The sequence below is a fragment of the Amyelois transitella genome, chromosome 6 (genome assembly GCF_032362555.1).
Source record: "Amyelois transitella isolate CPQ chromosome 6, ilAmyTran1.1, whole genome shotgun sequence".
Lineage (NCBI taxonomy): Eukaryota > Metazoa > Arthropoda > Insecta > Lepidoptera > Pyralidae > Amyelois > Amyelois transitella.
The window spans coordinates 3,845,195-3,860,122 of NC_083509.1; the positions used below are offsets into that span (position 1 = coordinate 3,845,195).

Here is a 14,928-nt window from a genome sequence, read left to right on the forward strand (position 1 = left end):
TAGAGTACTTTTTACATATTCTAACAAATTGATAAATATGTTATTCGACCGAAAAGGTTGTCTGATAATATCAAATGTGCACAAAAGTGTTTAGGCTCGAAAAAAGAAATTTAGTTTCGAAATGTGTTTTTATCATACTCGAGAATCGGGCCCCATCGATTTTTAAGTCCAAAGTCTAGTTTTACTAAATAAATTCGTTGTTATTTTTTTGCTGATATGTCTATTTGTCAATGGTTGAATAAATTATTATATTTTATGTATGTTATAATTGTTTTGTATCGTGGCGGTAGTAAATATATCGGGTGACTGGGCACAGGAAGAGCTCGCATTGCATCATTACGTTATGATAATGTAAGTAGGTAGGTATTATGAGTATGCCTGTTGTAAGTGTTAATGATACCTACAATAATTTCGAGTGATAACTATTTCAGACTAGTTGATGCCAATGACTTAGTCCGCGTGGCTGAAAGATTTAATGTAGTTTAGTTGGGCCGTCATGGTGCTGCATCAGGTGTTACGGATTTTCAACTTCTATACCGCATTAGAAAATGCTAATCAAAATGTAACAACTTTTATTAAGACGTCATTTCTATATTAGATAATTTCATTTCATTTCAGGCAGTCAAATCCGTTCAGTTATGTTCTGGCGATTAGCGTTATCAAACAACAAACAAAAGTGTCATAACAGAGTTTTTTTGTTTTAATTTCTTACTCTATTGCCGTTACTTCGTCGCCTTATTTTATTTTTATTTAATATAAATACATATAATAAATAAACATACGAGTCAAATTACACAGATTGAGTTAGCCTCGAAGTAAGTTCGAGACTTGTGTAACGAGATATTAACCCAAAGATACCTACTATATTTTATTATAAAATACATATGTAGATAAACATCCAAAACCTAACCCAATCAGAAAACAATCTTTTCTCATCATGCCCTGGCCGGGATTCGAACCAGAGACCTCCGGTATCACAGACAAGCGTACAACAGCTGCGTCACAGAGGCCGTAAGTACCTAGTCAATGTACAGACAGTTTTATTATATGTTTTGATCAGGAATGAAAAACAAAGAACGTCTTTTTCCTCTTTTAAATCTTATTCCTGGCCCTGGCGTTTGTTCTGGTCACATCCTCTTATTCGGGTTTTGACCATGAATTGCTACCTGGAAGTGACATCACTACGAATAACCAAATAACACCTTCTTGATAAAAAAAAGTCAATTTAAGTTAAATTACATACATACGTATCATGTTGTTATTCCTTACGGGGTAAACAGAGTTAACAGTCTTAAAATGACTGAAAGGAGTAAATGGCTAATGACAGAATTGATTTTAAAATACGAGACAAAGACAGATTACGAACCCATCGTCTCAAAGAAGTTAAATTGAGGTATTTAAGGCGCACATTTTCCTTTATTTTTACTAAACGATTGAAGACCTCAACGCACACACATCAAATGTTCATACGACTTTTTTCTAAAGCCTACCTCCGAGCAACATTGTCCACAAAACGTTACGTCAAGTACAACGTGTAAATTCGAGTAGAATATAGTGTAAATTCCATCGTAATAGGATGTGGCCATACAGCGGACGCACGTCCGGTTCGCGTCCGGCCGGACACGAGATAATACGAACGTCTCCCGCATCCGCCGGCGGCCGGCCCGGCCTGACTCAATGAGAACCTTGTTTGCAGAATGAGGGTGCAATCAGGACAAAAACAGTATTGTTTTCTGTGGGAAGAAGCCGTAATGAGAAGAAGCGGTCGGTCGAATGTTTACGGTTCTAATAAATACTGACAAATGTAACCTTGTAATTGTAACTTACCAGCATTCTCCTTACTAATGTTTTTTTTTTTACAAGGAATCTGTCAAAAACATTTTCAACAATTCCGATTAAACATTTAACAAAATTATATGAGCTTATAAATCAATACTATCTATATATAATAATCTATATATACATATAGTTAATCAATACATAATAAAACAGTAAAAAAATATGACCTTATTTTACTCAAGGCGCTCTATACGATGTCGAAAATAGTTGTAATGTCCACAGATGTCGGGATTTGTCGTCGATTTGAGTTGAATTGCAATTGCAACACGAAGCAGGAATCGAGCCTCAACTATTGTATCGAGGTTACAGCCACAGCTGTCCACTGTGAAACCCATATCCGCAATATTGCTGTAAGGACTTCAGAATCAGATAAGTCTTTTAGTAAAGATTTGTTTATTTTCTATTCTGTCCCACTGCTTAGCAAAAGTCTTTTCTTTAAGACATCCCTATTTATTGTCACCTCCATTATTTGCCGTGTAGTTCCCGGCTTCTATAGAAAAAAGAATAGGACCACTCCATCGTTTTCTCATAGATGTCTTAAAAGGCAACTAAGTAATGAGCTTACAAACTTGGGATTCTTATTTAAGTCGATCAAATCATATCAAATCATCTTTATTGTGGTACACATGTTTTACATAGATCGGCTAACAACCAATGTCACTATTTCAAATTCAATACTTTTATTCAGTTATGAATAAAAAGTTGAAAGTTTGAATGGAACACTTCATATCACTTAGTAATTGGTTGACGTTAAATAAATTACTTAAAACTAAGTTTATTTTAAGTTTACTGCCACTTCCAAAGCGTCAGTGCAGAAGAAGCGGTAACAAAATTTGAATATCAATTCTAGCATCAAGCCAGAGAGCTGAACGTGGCCTATAAAAGGCATTATTTTTTAAGACTGTTGGCTCTGTTTACCCCGCAAGGGACATAGACGTGATTATATGTATATATGTAAGGCCTTCATATTAGGATGAAGTATTTCCTGTATTTATTTATTGTCCATTTTCGCAGGTAACATTATCAACATAAATTAAGGTAGGCTAATGTAAAAAAATAACCTATAAAACTCATACACACGTAACATAGTAAAGAACCTTGGGATTTTGACGAAGTGTCAGTAGTAGGTCTTTTTTAATGAGACTAGGTGAAAAAAGGCTTTAAATAACAAAAAACCTACCATCGCAATTAATCGAAGCAATGAACCCAGAAAAAGAGATTGTTCTAGTTCTAGTGAGCAATGCAAACCGGGCAAGTCAACATAAACCTAGGTACCTTATAAATTAGTGTAGTTATAGCGAATATTCGGATAGTTAATATCTAAGTAGGTATACCTAATATTTCTGTGGCCGTCGTGGTAATGGGCATAAGACACGTATATCAACCCCGTTGACTCCTGTATATCAGTGCATCAAAAACGCAGAAGATAGGCAGCAGGTGGTACTAAGTTTTCAAATATGTTACGATGAGAGATAGAGAGCATGGAAATTTACCGCCGCTGTCGAGAGTCGGTAGTCTTCTGATAGGCAGATATTTTTATGCTGTTCATGATATATAACCATTTATATAATTGAATGTGGAGTAAGTCTCACTGTCTGCCAGCCAGGAGATCAGAATGTTCAGTCAGTAGGGTTGGCGCCACTGACGCTACCCGCATTTTTATCACCCGTCAACTGACCTTTTGACCGTAGTTTGCAACGTCGCCAATTTGTACGAGAGATATCAGCCAGCTCTCCTGATAACTCGCTGCCCACTCGGTAGACTCGGGCTGACATGAAAAAAACGTATTATCACAATGTTAAAGCCGAGATTCGTGGTTCGCGTGATCCCAATACATGATGTCATGGTTTATTTTAAGACTTTCGGAGATGTGTAGTTATATTTTCATTACATTAACTATGATATTAAGTATAATTATATGAACAAATTTTGTCTACGTAAGAATCCTTATTTCTACGGAGGCAATACCTGGTTTAGGTTAGGTTTCTTGGATATACTAAAGGACCATTGTCATACATTTCAATCCTTAATACTCTTTCATTCATGTGGTTTCATTTAATAAATGTTTCTTCCTAATATTTACAATGTTTAAGGGATAGAACAGAATGAGTATACCTACCTCTCTATAGATAGAAGTCTCCAATTAGGTGTTTTTTTTGAACAAAACTACCTGATCTTGTTAGGTAGGTAACTTAAACAGTTTTTGTACTAGGTAACTGTAACACTAGCCATTAAATAACAATTAAGTACATTGTCTTCAAATTATGCCTACGTCAATATGACGTTTTTATCAATTAAAGCAAACTTAATTTACTCTATATTTTGGTTCTTTATTCCAAATTCTGTGAAATAGCCTACTGCAGACGAACTATCGCTTGAGCTGAAAACAGGGGAGATAATTTCTGAGAATTACGCCAGTAAGAACCTTGAATGTAAATTTATGGATTTGATAAACATTTTTATGAAGACGAGATGAATATATAAACCTCTCTACCTATAACTGACGTCAGAATTCCAAGTGGAAGCCGTTTCCTTCATACACCGTCGCCATCTTTTATTTATAGTATAGACGATTGATTGATGAAGTGAAACGTCGTATATGAATGAATCGATTTATGGTTTCGTTCAGCGGACGCTGTTTGTGTATCGCTTGACGTCAGGTATTTGAACAAAAAATTGTACTTCTCAATAATCTGCTTGGTAACAAAGCGAATATTTGACTAGTGACTAGACAATCGTGAGTTGTTGATCTTTTGACCACATAGTAATTAAGATAGGTGATTGTAGCCAGTGGTGGGTGCCGATTACCCAATGCTGTTATCTGGTGGTTGGCAGCGAGCGTTTGAAGCACCGCTTCCTGCCTTCGTGACCTGCGTTATCGCGTGTTCGGTGCAACTCGAAGACTCGAACACTCGACTCGATCACTCGATGCGCCTACACCTAATGCCCGGTCAATGAATACACTGGCCCCTTTTGATACCAACTCTTAACATACTGCTACATAGATAATACATATACGTACTCTGGGTGTGCTTATAAGTACTTTAAAGTAATTAACCATTAGTTGTTATGTAAAGCAAATGTGCGAATGACTCTTAGTGATTTTAAATGCAATTTCTTCCTGATTAGTAAAAGGAACCTTATCCGTACTTCGCTCGTAAGAACCTACCTGCTTCTAGACGAGTAGGTATAATCTATGTTTGTAAATATCTTTTCTCATGTAGGTTTAGCCTCGTCGTTTAGACTAGTCAGGATTTCATTGGACTTATATAATAAATAAGCACTCCTATAAAATACTATTAACACTGTAAAATTCATCTCGAGCCTATCCATATTTACTTACACAAATTATACAGACATTTCAATTGTTAATTTGAAAACCTATCGGTTACAAAGAATATTTTAACCTGTTAGAAATACAATAGTATGTGTCATTGGAACGGAATGCATGGTCACATTGGTCACCAATCGAAAGCTGTCTGAGACCATTGTGTTTGGTTTATGGACTTCTTCTAAGGTTCACTTTTTGTAATGCGCTGATGCCAGACATTCACAACATGTGTAAAATTGCAGTGCCAAGTTCGTAGTTAAAATTATTTTATTAGGACCCTACACAAACTGAAGCTCTTAAATTGCGAAGCGATTATTTTAAAATAACGACGTCCAACAGAATTCATAATTGTACCTAGGTATAAGAGGTGAGTTTAATTCAAATTCAACAACAAAGTTGCTTCCCGAGTCTGTCTGTATGTAGGTATGCTAATCTTTAAAAATAAACAAAGGATTTTGATGCAGGTTTTTTTAAAATAAGTAGATAGAGTGATTCAAGGGGAAGGTTTATTTATATGTACCAAATTATACTATGCGAAGCCGGGTCGTCCAATCCAAACCTAATTCATTCATTATCTTCTGAGTTTATTTTTATACTTATTGAGTTTAACATTTAACTTCCTTATTTATGAACTAAAAACTGTTATCATAATTGATGTTTGCAACATCCGAAAGGGTAAATATGAAGATCTGTTATACATTATATTTAAGACCTTGTTGTACTCATATTATGCAAATAAAAGTTTGAATTTGAATTTGAATTTGAATTTGATATAGAATACGTGTCATATACATATATCTCGATGTATCGCAAGTTTACTTGACAGTGAAATAGCGTTGCCTACGAAATGCACCACGTCCAACAAATGACTTCCATATTATTCCAACATCACAATAGCACAATGATCCATCTTCTTCGTATCATAGGTCAACAGGCCCGCTGTGAGCCAGCGCATTTTATAGTTAAATTAAATAGTTTTTATTTTAAAAACATGAGATCACCTGAATCAGACAGGTATTTGATATACATCATTTCGATACTGACATCATTCTCTGACATATTTTATCACCTGAACCGGTAAGCAGATTGATTTTATGTGGAAAACAGGAGGGTCTTATACGATAGATGTAAATATGAAGCATTAAAATTCTCGATGCCGAGCGGTTAGTGTACGCACGAATAAATAGCGTCCTGTGACAGCCGTGGCTGCGACGTAAATACACCGGGAGAGAATCTACACTGGACAAATTTTACACACCATGATACGAGCGGTGATATGCATTTCAAAGAGAGCAATATACAGTAGTTTTCTGATATTTCCTCTTCATGAGTTACGCTTGATAAAAAATAGGGTTTAAAAAATTTCTGTGAATGTGCCAATAGTGTGGCATGGTGTCAATAGAGTCACAGTGGGATACCTATGTAGTTGTGTCAACTGGTATTCTCTGACATAGTTGAAATTGACCACAAAATGGAATAGATTCCATTGACTTTCTATCAACACATAATCGACTCGACCGGCATATTTATTTTGTTTAAACTTGACCATAGTACTATGGTTTCAGGAGTGGGTACAAAAGGACCTTTCCCAAAAAAATTATCGTGGATACTAGAAGGAAGGTGATCGACCTATTAACTACCTTTTAAGTGACAACTCAATGCGTACCTGAAATTTTGCAAGTGTAATTTCTATTTTAAAATTTCTTGACCTAAATTCAATAGTTGAATTTTCAAGTTCAGTTGAATAAATACGTAATACTTACTATAAAAATACATGGACCCTTACCAAATGACCCCACTTTACACTTTAGGCCCAATAACCAATAACATCCTTTTATCACGTTGCCAGGCCCATCCGGCCATCAAACAGCGCTCTGTCCACAGCCTGTCAACATCTGTTGTCCCAATTTAAATCTAACTGTGCCCGAGTAGGTACAACATTTAGAAGAATGTGAGTAATCTATGAATGGCTTTATGTTTTCGAGCCAATGTTAAAAAAAATCGCATATTATGTAAGAGCACCCATGTAAGTACCCTTAAATAATAGGCATTTTTCGTTCTAAAAGTATTTCACCTATCTGCCTAAAACTAGTTAATTCTTACACAACACTGCTTTTGAATGCTATGTTTTTGAAAGATCTCAAAGCGTACCTAAGAACGCTTTACCCTAGATAATTGAATAGTACGCTTTTAGCTTTACACAATAAAGAATTACCAATAACATCGAATTTTATAATAACCTTAATATCAATTAATTAAAAAAAATGATGTTCTTATCAATATTTTTAATTTTCTGTTCAGTTCAAGATAGAAATATTTAAAGAACACAAAGGAAGAGGAAGAGCATCTAACAAACATGAGGCGCACATCCCGGATGACGACAGCAGTGGGAGGAAACGGGCGCGACGCGCGCGCAGCCGCCGCTTCCTTCGACGCAAACCGCAGCCGCAGTCTGCCACATTGAACGCTATCTCGTTCACGAAGTATGGAATAGGCATGGAAATGTATCCAACTAAAACAAAAAATATCAGAAAGAGAAAACTACTTCCCTGTCTTTCTTTTATATATGAATCACTTTCTATTGTTTTGTTTTATCTCGATAAAACTAATCATAGGTAAATACTTAAGTACCTATGTTATTTGTGTGAATCTTACCTGATAATCACCTATAACATTGATTTTTCTAGCGAGACTAAATTGAAATGCTATTTATAATTTACCTACTTTGATACCTAAGGCATAATATCGATTTAACCTCTACAGTTCCGATATTATTGTATTATTATTATTGTTTGTTCCTAAGGAAAGTCGATGTGATGAGACTAATGTATACAAAGTTCGTGTAATTTGTACTGAAATAGTATATCGGGTGGAACTATTGCTGTATGAAATTGCTAAATAAAGAAGTCATATTACCCGGAGAAGAAGTTAAACTAAAATGGCGGCGACCGACTTATTTGTACCTACAAATAAGTCGGTCGCCGCCATATATATAGGTATGTATATATATATATATAGGTAGTAGTAGTAGGTACCTACCTACCTTGTGTACAATCGTGAATAGCTCGCAGGTCAACTTATGTGCTTTGCTGTAATATAGATATGTACCTAGATGAAATCTCTTATCGAAGTCTTTTATTTCTGAAGGAGTCGAGCTATCAGTTATCTAAAATCAGGACTTTGATGTAAATCTAAAACTTTAATAAACATACATAGGTACATATAGTCACGTCTACTTATGGAAACGGTGACAAGGGATATCCCTTATGGGGTAGACAGTGCGGAGCGAAGTCTTGAAAAGATTGAATGGTCACATTTTAAATAGAACCGCTCCATATTTTTCCCATGGATGTCGTAAAAGGCGACTAAATGATAGGCTTATACTAAGGATTCCTCTTGTAAGCGATGGACTAGCAATAGTAACCTCTCACTATTTGAATCTCAATTCCACCCAAAAGCCATACAGCTAAATGTGGCCTGTAATAAACTTAATATGGTATTTATTTTCATTCTTGACTTTCATAGTCGTAATTTTTTTTAATATAATGACCGTGTTGACAACGACAGTGACAGCTGGGTCCCGAACGACAGCCCGGCAAATGAACAGAACATCAAAATTGTGTTGTTTAGTTGATGTACAGATTTCATACTAATTTCACTTTATATTTTAACCGACTTCATTTGAATTTCAGTTTTCATTTGTTTTGTTCTCTTATTTCGTTCATAAACTGAAGAAACCATGTTTGTACTTGTACAACATCATTAAAATAAAAAGTTTTGTGGAAAAGATTATCCTACATATAACTTTTTATTTTAATTAAACACATCAATGTTAGTTACATATGAAGTGAGATTTTAGTGTGCTTCAAGATTATATGAAGTCGAAGATTCTTGGTTCACTAGAGGGATGAAAAATGTTAGGGTAAGTAACCATTGTTTTTGAATGCCTATCTACTTGTGTTATTATTTTGTAGTTGTATACTTACAAGTGAACATAACTTATAGTCAAAAGTCGATAATTCCCGTAGATCTACTTGAGAGGAGATAGTTTAATCTTGCAAATGGCTAAGAACTTGCCTACAATATAACTTTGCACAAGAACTATACCCTTCCACTGGTTCATTGATTTCTGTTTTATATCATAGTACCTAGGTATGGGTTGGGTAGGTAAATAACTTATAAAATTTTAGTACCTACCACAGACTTCATTGATACCAATGGCTATCCCATGGATAGCCAATAGTATCAAAAAAACTGAAGGCCACATCCTGCTTAATATATGAAGCTAATATAAAGCTGAGCTAAATGGAATTGTGATGTAGATCAAAGAGTGAAAGGTCACCTTAAAGATGAATTGAAAGTTTATTAGCATAGCATAAAATTATGAGGTAAATAAAATCCTTTTATACCTATTGCCTAGGTATTTAAGTAATGATAAGTTGGAAATGTTTAGATATTCATATCCAAATATGGCTCTGGAGATTTAGATTGTTAAATAAATGAAAGCAACAGTTTTTAAGATTGCATAGAACTGTCTAGCCATTTAAATCACAAATTATCAAATATCTTATATATTTTATAGGTTCTATTTTATTGGAATTCAAATTGTGTGATGCTGAAAATGATATAACTCTGAATTATTTGTAAAGGTAGTAATTCTGTAAATAATAATTCAGCCCACATTTAGCCTGAATGTAATATATAGAGTAGGTAGGTATATAGAGTGTGTACAATAAACATAAATTAATAAACATGTAAATTTTACAACACAATCATTCAGTTAATAAATTTATGTGTACTGTTTATCATGTTTATATAATGGTAAATCATTTGTGTAGGTAGGTACATTGTCATAATCAAAATTCATTAGTAACTATTCCTATGAAATGTAATAATCTCATAATTTTCACATTTTAGAGTATTTGTGGGTTGAAGATGATTTCTCTATTTGCAATATTGCCAGAGTAATTAACAGTAAGATTGATTGATTGCTTAGTAACCAAAAGTGGTAATTAAACAGATATCCCTTTTTTTGTTCAAATGAGTTTATTATATTTCCGTCTCGCTCTCTTATCTTTTTGCATTCCTAGTTGCACCCTCTACTAAAGTGATTCAGGGTCTGTTTTTCACTTGTTGCAATATCCCATATAGAACCAATGAGATGAATGCAAAACATAATGCTGATGTATTTTTTATTTCTGTAACATTGCAAAATGTTGTCAAATACTACCTACTTAAATTACATGCTTTTCTCTATGAACTATTCATATTCACAAATTCGAACTTAGTTGTTGAAAACTCTTTTATTATGGAATGAATATTTGTAATTTATAATTTATTGGTGGTATGGTGTAGGTTAAGGCATAGAAAAAACAAGCATGATGTAGTAAACATTCGTATTTATAATATAATGTCGTTTTATTTACAAATAAATACAAATTCAGTTAATAAATAAATGGTAAATTATCTACATCTTAATAAGTATGTTTTATATCTCATTTCTTAATCTTCTCTGGATTTGTGTGGAATCCAAAATACTAACGTTAACGTTTTCTTATGACACGTAACGGTCTCAAGAAAATTTGAGACTTTCGACGTTCGGGCGACACGTTCACGTACATTCACACTATACGACTATATTTACAAGGTACTCGTAGACGATTCACTCAGTGAACGCGGGGCACTCGTCCGACGCCGGCCCCGCGTCACCACACACCACTCTGACCAGGCACAGCGATCACTGAGTCCACCCCCGCGCGGTCCGAAGCTCTCCGCTCGCCAATAAATATTTGTACAACGCGGGCGCGACTCGCGCCGCTCGACTCGGTGCTTCGGAGGGCGCGGGCGGCGCGCGGCGGGACTAGATAATACTGGAGAGCCGCGGCGGCGGCTCGGGGCAGCGGCAGCCGGAGCGGCGGCAGCGCGCGTACAGCGCCGCGCCCGCCGCCGCGCAGCCCCGCAGCGGCCAGTACAGCCACAAGCACGGCAGCGGCAGCGACAGCGCGCCCACGCACGCCAACCGCGGTCCGCACGCGCACGGCTCGCCCGCTTCTTCTTCGCCGCTCCCGCAGTGGTAGAACAGCGCCTTCACGCAGCACATGCACGACGCGTAGTCGACGCACGCTTCGGCGCTGCACAGGCACGAACCGCACAGCCAGCGAGATGGCAGAGGCCTCGGGCGCGCGCACTGTTCGCACGTGCAGCGGCCGCACGTCTCGCACATGATCGAGTCAGCCGGTAGAGCGCCGGCGCGCAGCTTGCCGGCCGCGGCGGCCGGCTGCGTCGTCACCGGCTTGAGCGGCTGGTGAGCCGCCGTATGGGCCGTGTGGGGCACGGGCGCAGTATGCGTTCGCCGCGGAGCCTCCACGTAGGCATTTCGTTCGCGTTCGGCCTCAGGTCGCGGCCGCAGCAGTGACACGGTGGGCTGGCGCGCGCCCGTCGGCCTGTGGACGCGCGCCGCCGGCTTGGGCGGCCGGGGCGGCGCCGCCGGCCCGCCATACTCATCCATCGAGTCCGGCTAACGGCTCTCCGGGCCGTCGCCTTCCTGTTCCCTCATCGTCCCCACCTGCAAAGAAGAAAAACATAACCGTTAACTACGAAGCTACGCTAAAGATCTATAATTAACTTAAGTGATTACTATAGATACACTACAGATATGCGGAATTTGTAGATATTTTCTTCAACAAAAAGAATTAGTGGGGCTTGTGTTGATTATTTGGTTTTCATTTCCATATGCTTGCTTAAGGATTTTAGAGGACCCCAGGCCCCAAAGAGGGCGCAACTGAGAACACGCCAAGAGAAAGAGAGATAACTTGCATATGGCTATATAACCATATTAATTTGAAAGAACTATAAGAATTGTTGGCCTTCATCATTTCAAAATCAGTCATATTATTAAAAAAGGCGCAATGATCCAAATAGGTTAAGCTGTTCTCCAGCATCATCTAGATAAGCCCTTACAAACAAAGTAACTAGTTGCAGATCACTTTTAAAATGCGAATTAAAGGTCACACCCCTCAAATCAGGGTCGTGGTAGGAATGTGGTCGTGACGTAGAAGGAACGTATAAAAAAAATTGTCAATTCGCAACAGGTATCATTCTGTAAAATTTTGCAATCCCTGTTTAGATGGTCTGATGCGGGTGAATAATGCCCATGCATTGTCAGTACTTAACCTATGGTAAGTACAATATAACCCAAAAACTAAGTGCTTCCAAGAACCGGACCCTGTTCGCTACTAAGATAAGAATACTATACTACTACGAAGAAAATGCCTTAGTTTACAATGGTCGAAACACTAGATTGGGAGACAGTTAAAATTTTATCATCATCATGATAGGATTTACGTACGGTGCGACTTAAGTGTAACATACCAACGTACTTCTGTATTTAGGCGAAAATTCATACCAATTCATCGTCAGTCTGTTGATTTCGTGACTTCACATTGATTTAACTATATTCTATAGCCATCAATCCATCGTAAACTCTTTTCTACATGCACTCACTAAACGCATCATAACAGATAAATTATCCCTGCGATCATAAATATCTCTGATAAATTTCATACAATATTTATGAGATTCATGTGTCATTATTGGAACATCCTTAAAAAAACGATCCTCATTCTAGATAAAGATAACAGATGCGAACACATATATTATGGCAAAAGTAAAAAACTACCGCTACAAAAGTCATCTTAAGCCTTGGCCGACTTCTGATGTAGGTCTTCTTCAAGCTACTCCAAACCCTAGTTTTGGGGAGTCAAGTCCAGTTGTCTTATTTTGTCATTCAACTGCTTCATTCGTGGCCTACCAACCAACACTTCTTTTTACGCTGCCATGGCCGCCGTATTACCACCACTGCGAGTCAGTTTTACGAACTACGCGCACATTGGTGATGAAAAATATTACTTATGTGATTTAAATTTTAAGTTCAGAATATGATTGAAGAGATATAATGAGATTAAGAGAGTCATGCCTAAGTAATATTCCACAGTCTCTTTTTTCTCAAAAATTTAAAAGCCATCAAGAATAATCTATTTTTCTTAATTTTCTGTTTCCCTACCGTAGTGTTAAGTTTTAACTTCCATGAATTTGATCCAATGAGAAATAAAATTTTGTTTCAGAAAGGTCGCATAGCCTTCATTTCGAAAAACATAATGTTTTGATATTTTTTGCCACAAAATGTCTTCACGAATGATTTTCTCTCAATTGAATTTTCACTTTAGAATGCCTAATTGAATAAAGAAGTGTCTATTGACATTATATTCAAATGAATGTAACATAGGAATACATTTTTCTTTTGCAAAAATCTTAATTACTCCCAACTAATTTGTGAATTCTGGGGGTATGATAAGACATACTCTAGGTATGTGAGTGATCTATAAATCAATGATTAAATTGTTAAAAGATCCATTCCATATGAATTGATGTAATTACAGGATAGGTGAAATTCATATAAATTGTCGTCATTACAGAGATTTTAAAATAAATGTAGTTTAATTTTAATATCTCTCCGTCATAATGTTCATAATTTTTCTTCAACTGGTTCTACATTTGTAAATTTGTCGGAGTGTCTCGAGTATATATGTCTGTTCTTCAGTTATCATCATGGTCATAACTTTTATTTTACTTTGTATAGCAATTTAGAACAGGATCACTCCATATCTTTCCCATAGATGTCTTAAAGGAGACTAAGCGAAATTCTTATAAACTTGGGACTCCTCTTTCAAGAAACCGGTCACTATTTGAATTTCAATTCAATCATTACGCCATGCAGTACAGCTGAACGTAGCCTTTCAGTCTTTTCAAGACTTTGGGCTCTGTCTACCCCGCAAGGGATATAGTCATAATTATATGTATAGCAATTTTATGGTACATTATGTATTTAGTCCAGTTTACTCTTTGGGCATCAAAAAATAATTCTCTCAAACTATTTCAGTGATTCAGTTTTAGTTTCATAAATAGGTATTTGTTCTTCTAAGTTTTTCGTGGTTGCACCGAATATAATTTTTTTAATATTGTGTTGTAGTGTTTAATAAATATATCTTTTAATATTAAAAAAAGTGAAACACAACAAAGAGATCCAATTTTAGAATATAAGTTTTATAGATTTATTAAACAGTTAAAACCAATTTAAATGATAAGTAGATATAGCAGACAAAAAGTCAGTTAATATATTCTTTAATACGATGTTTCTTTCTTCTTTATGAAGAATTTCATATTATTGTTGTAATTCAGTACTATAGCTTTTAAAATGCGTTAATATGAGACAATAACAAAAAGCTTTTGTGAAGTTGGCTATAGGAAACACTTTCTTTGTGGTTATGCTTATAAGAAGATCTAAGGTTGGTGCTCTGTGAGTGGTAAACTGAAAATGCAATTAGTATTTCTAATCGCAAGTAAGTTTTTGTAAATGTAATTTGTATTGTTCTGATTGTTTTTCCGTTGGTAAAATCAACAAATGTCTCAAAATCTGTAAAATTTTATACTCAATTTGATGATTAATTTCTTTTTTATTCCGAAACCACAAGATCCGATTAAAAATGCAATATTAATAATTAAATTACTTTTTATTTTACGTTTTATCAATGATTTTGACAGTGTTTTTAATTTAAGTAGGTTCTCATATTAAGGAATAAATTGACTAAGCTTTAATTCACAATTAATATAACCATCATTAACAATGCTTTAAATATAATAACGTTATTATTTTGTTTTGACTAAATAAACTCTTTATCAGCAAAGCTCGTTACGTGATA

General features: G+C 36.1%; 1 protein-coding gene across 3 annotated transcripts in view; it reads right to left on the reverse strand.

Moving 5' to 3' along the window:
• Positions 1 to 10,552: 10,552 nt before the first annotated feature.
• LOC106139242 (protein sprouty) overlaps positions 10,553 to 14,928 on the reverse strand; it is a 32,985-nt gene continuing 28,609 nt past the window's right edge. For all 3 annotated transcript variants that reach the window (XM_013340648.2, XM_013340647.2, XM_060944777.1), the window contains exon 2: positions 10,553 to 11,735. In XM_013340648.2, the coding sequence (XP_013196102.1) occupies positions 11,031 to 11,678 (648 nt within the window). In that variant the 5' untranslated portion in view covers positions 11,679 to 11,735 and the 3' untranslated portion in view covers positions 10,553 to 11,030. The remainder of the gene's footprint in view (positions 11,736 to 14,928) is intronic.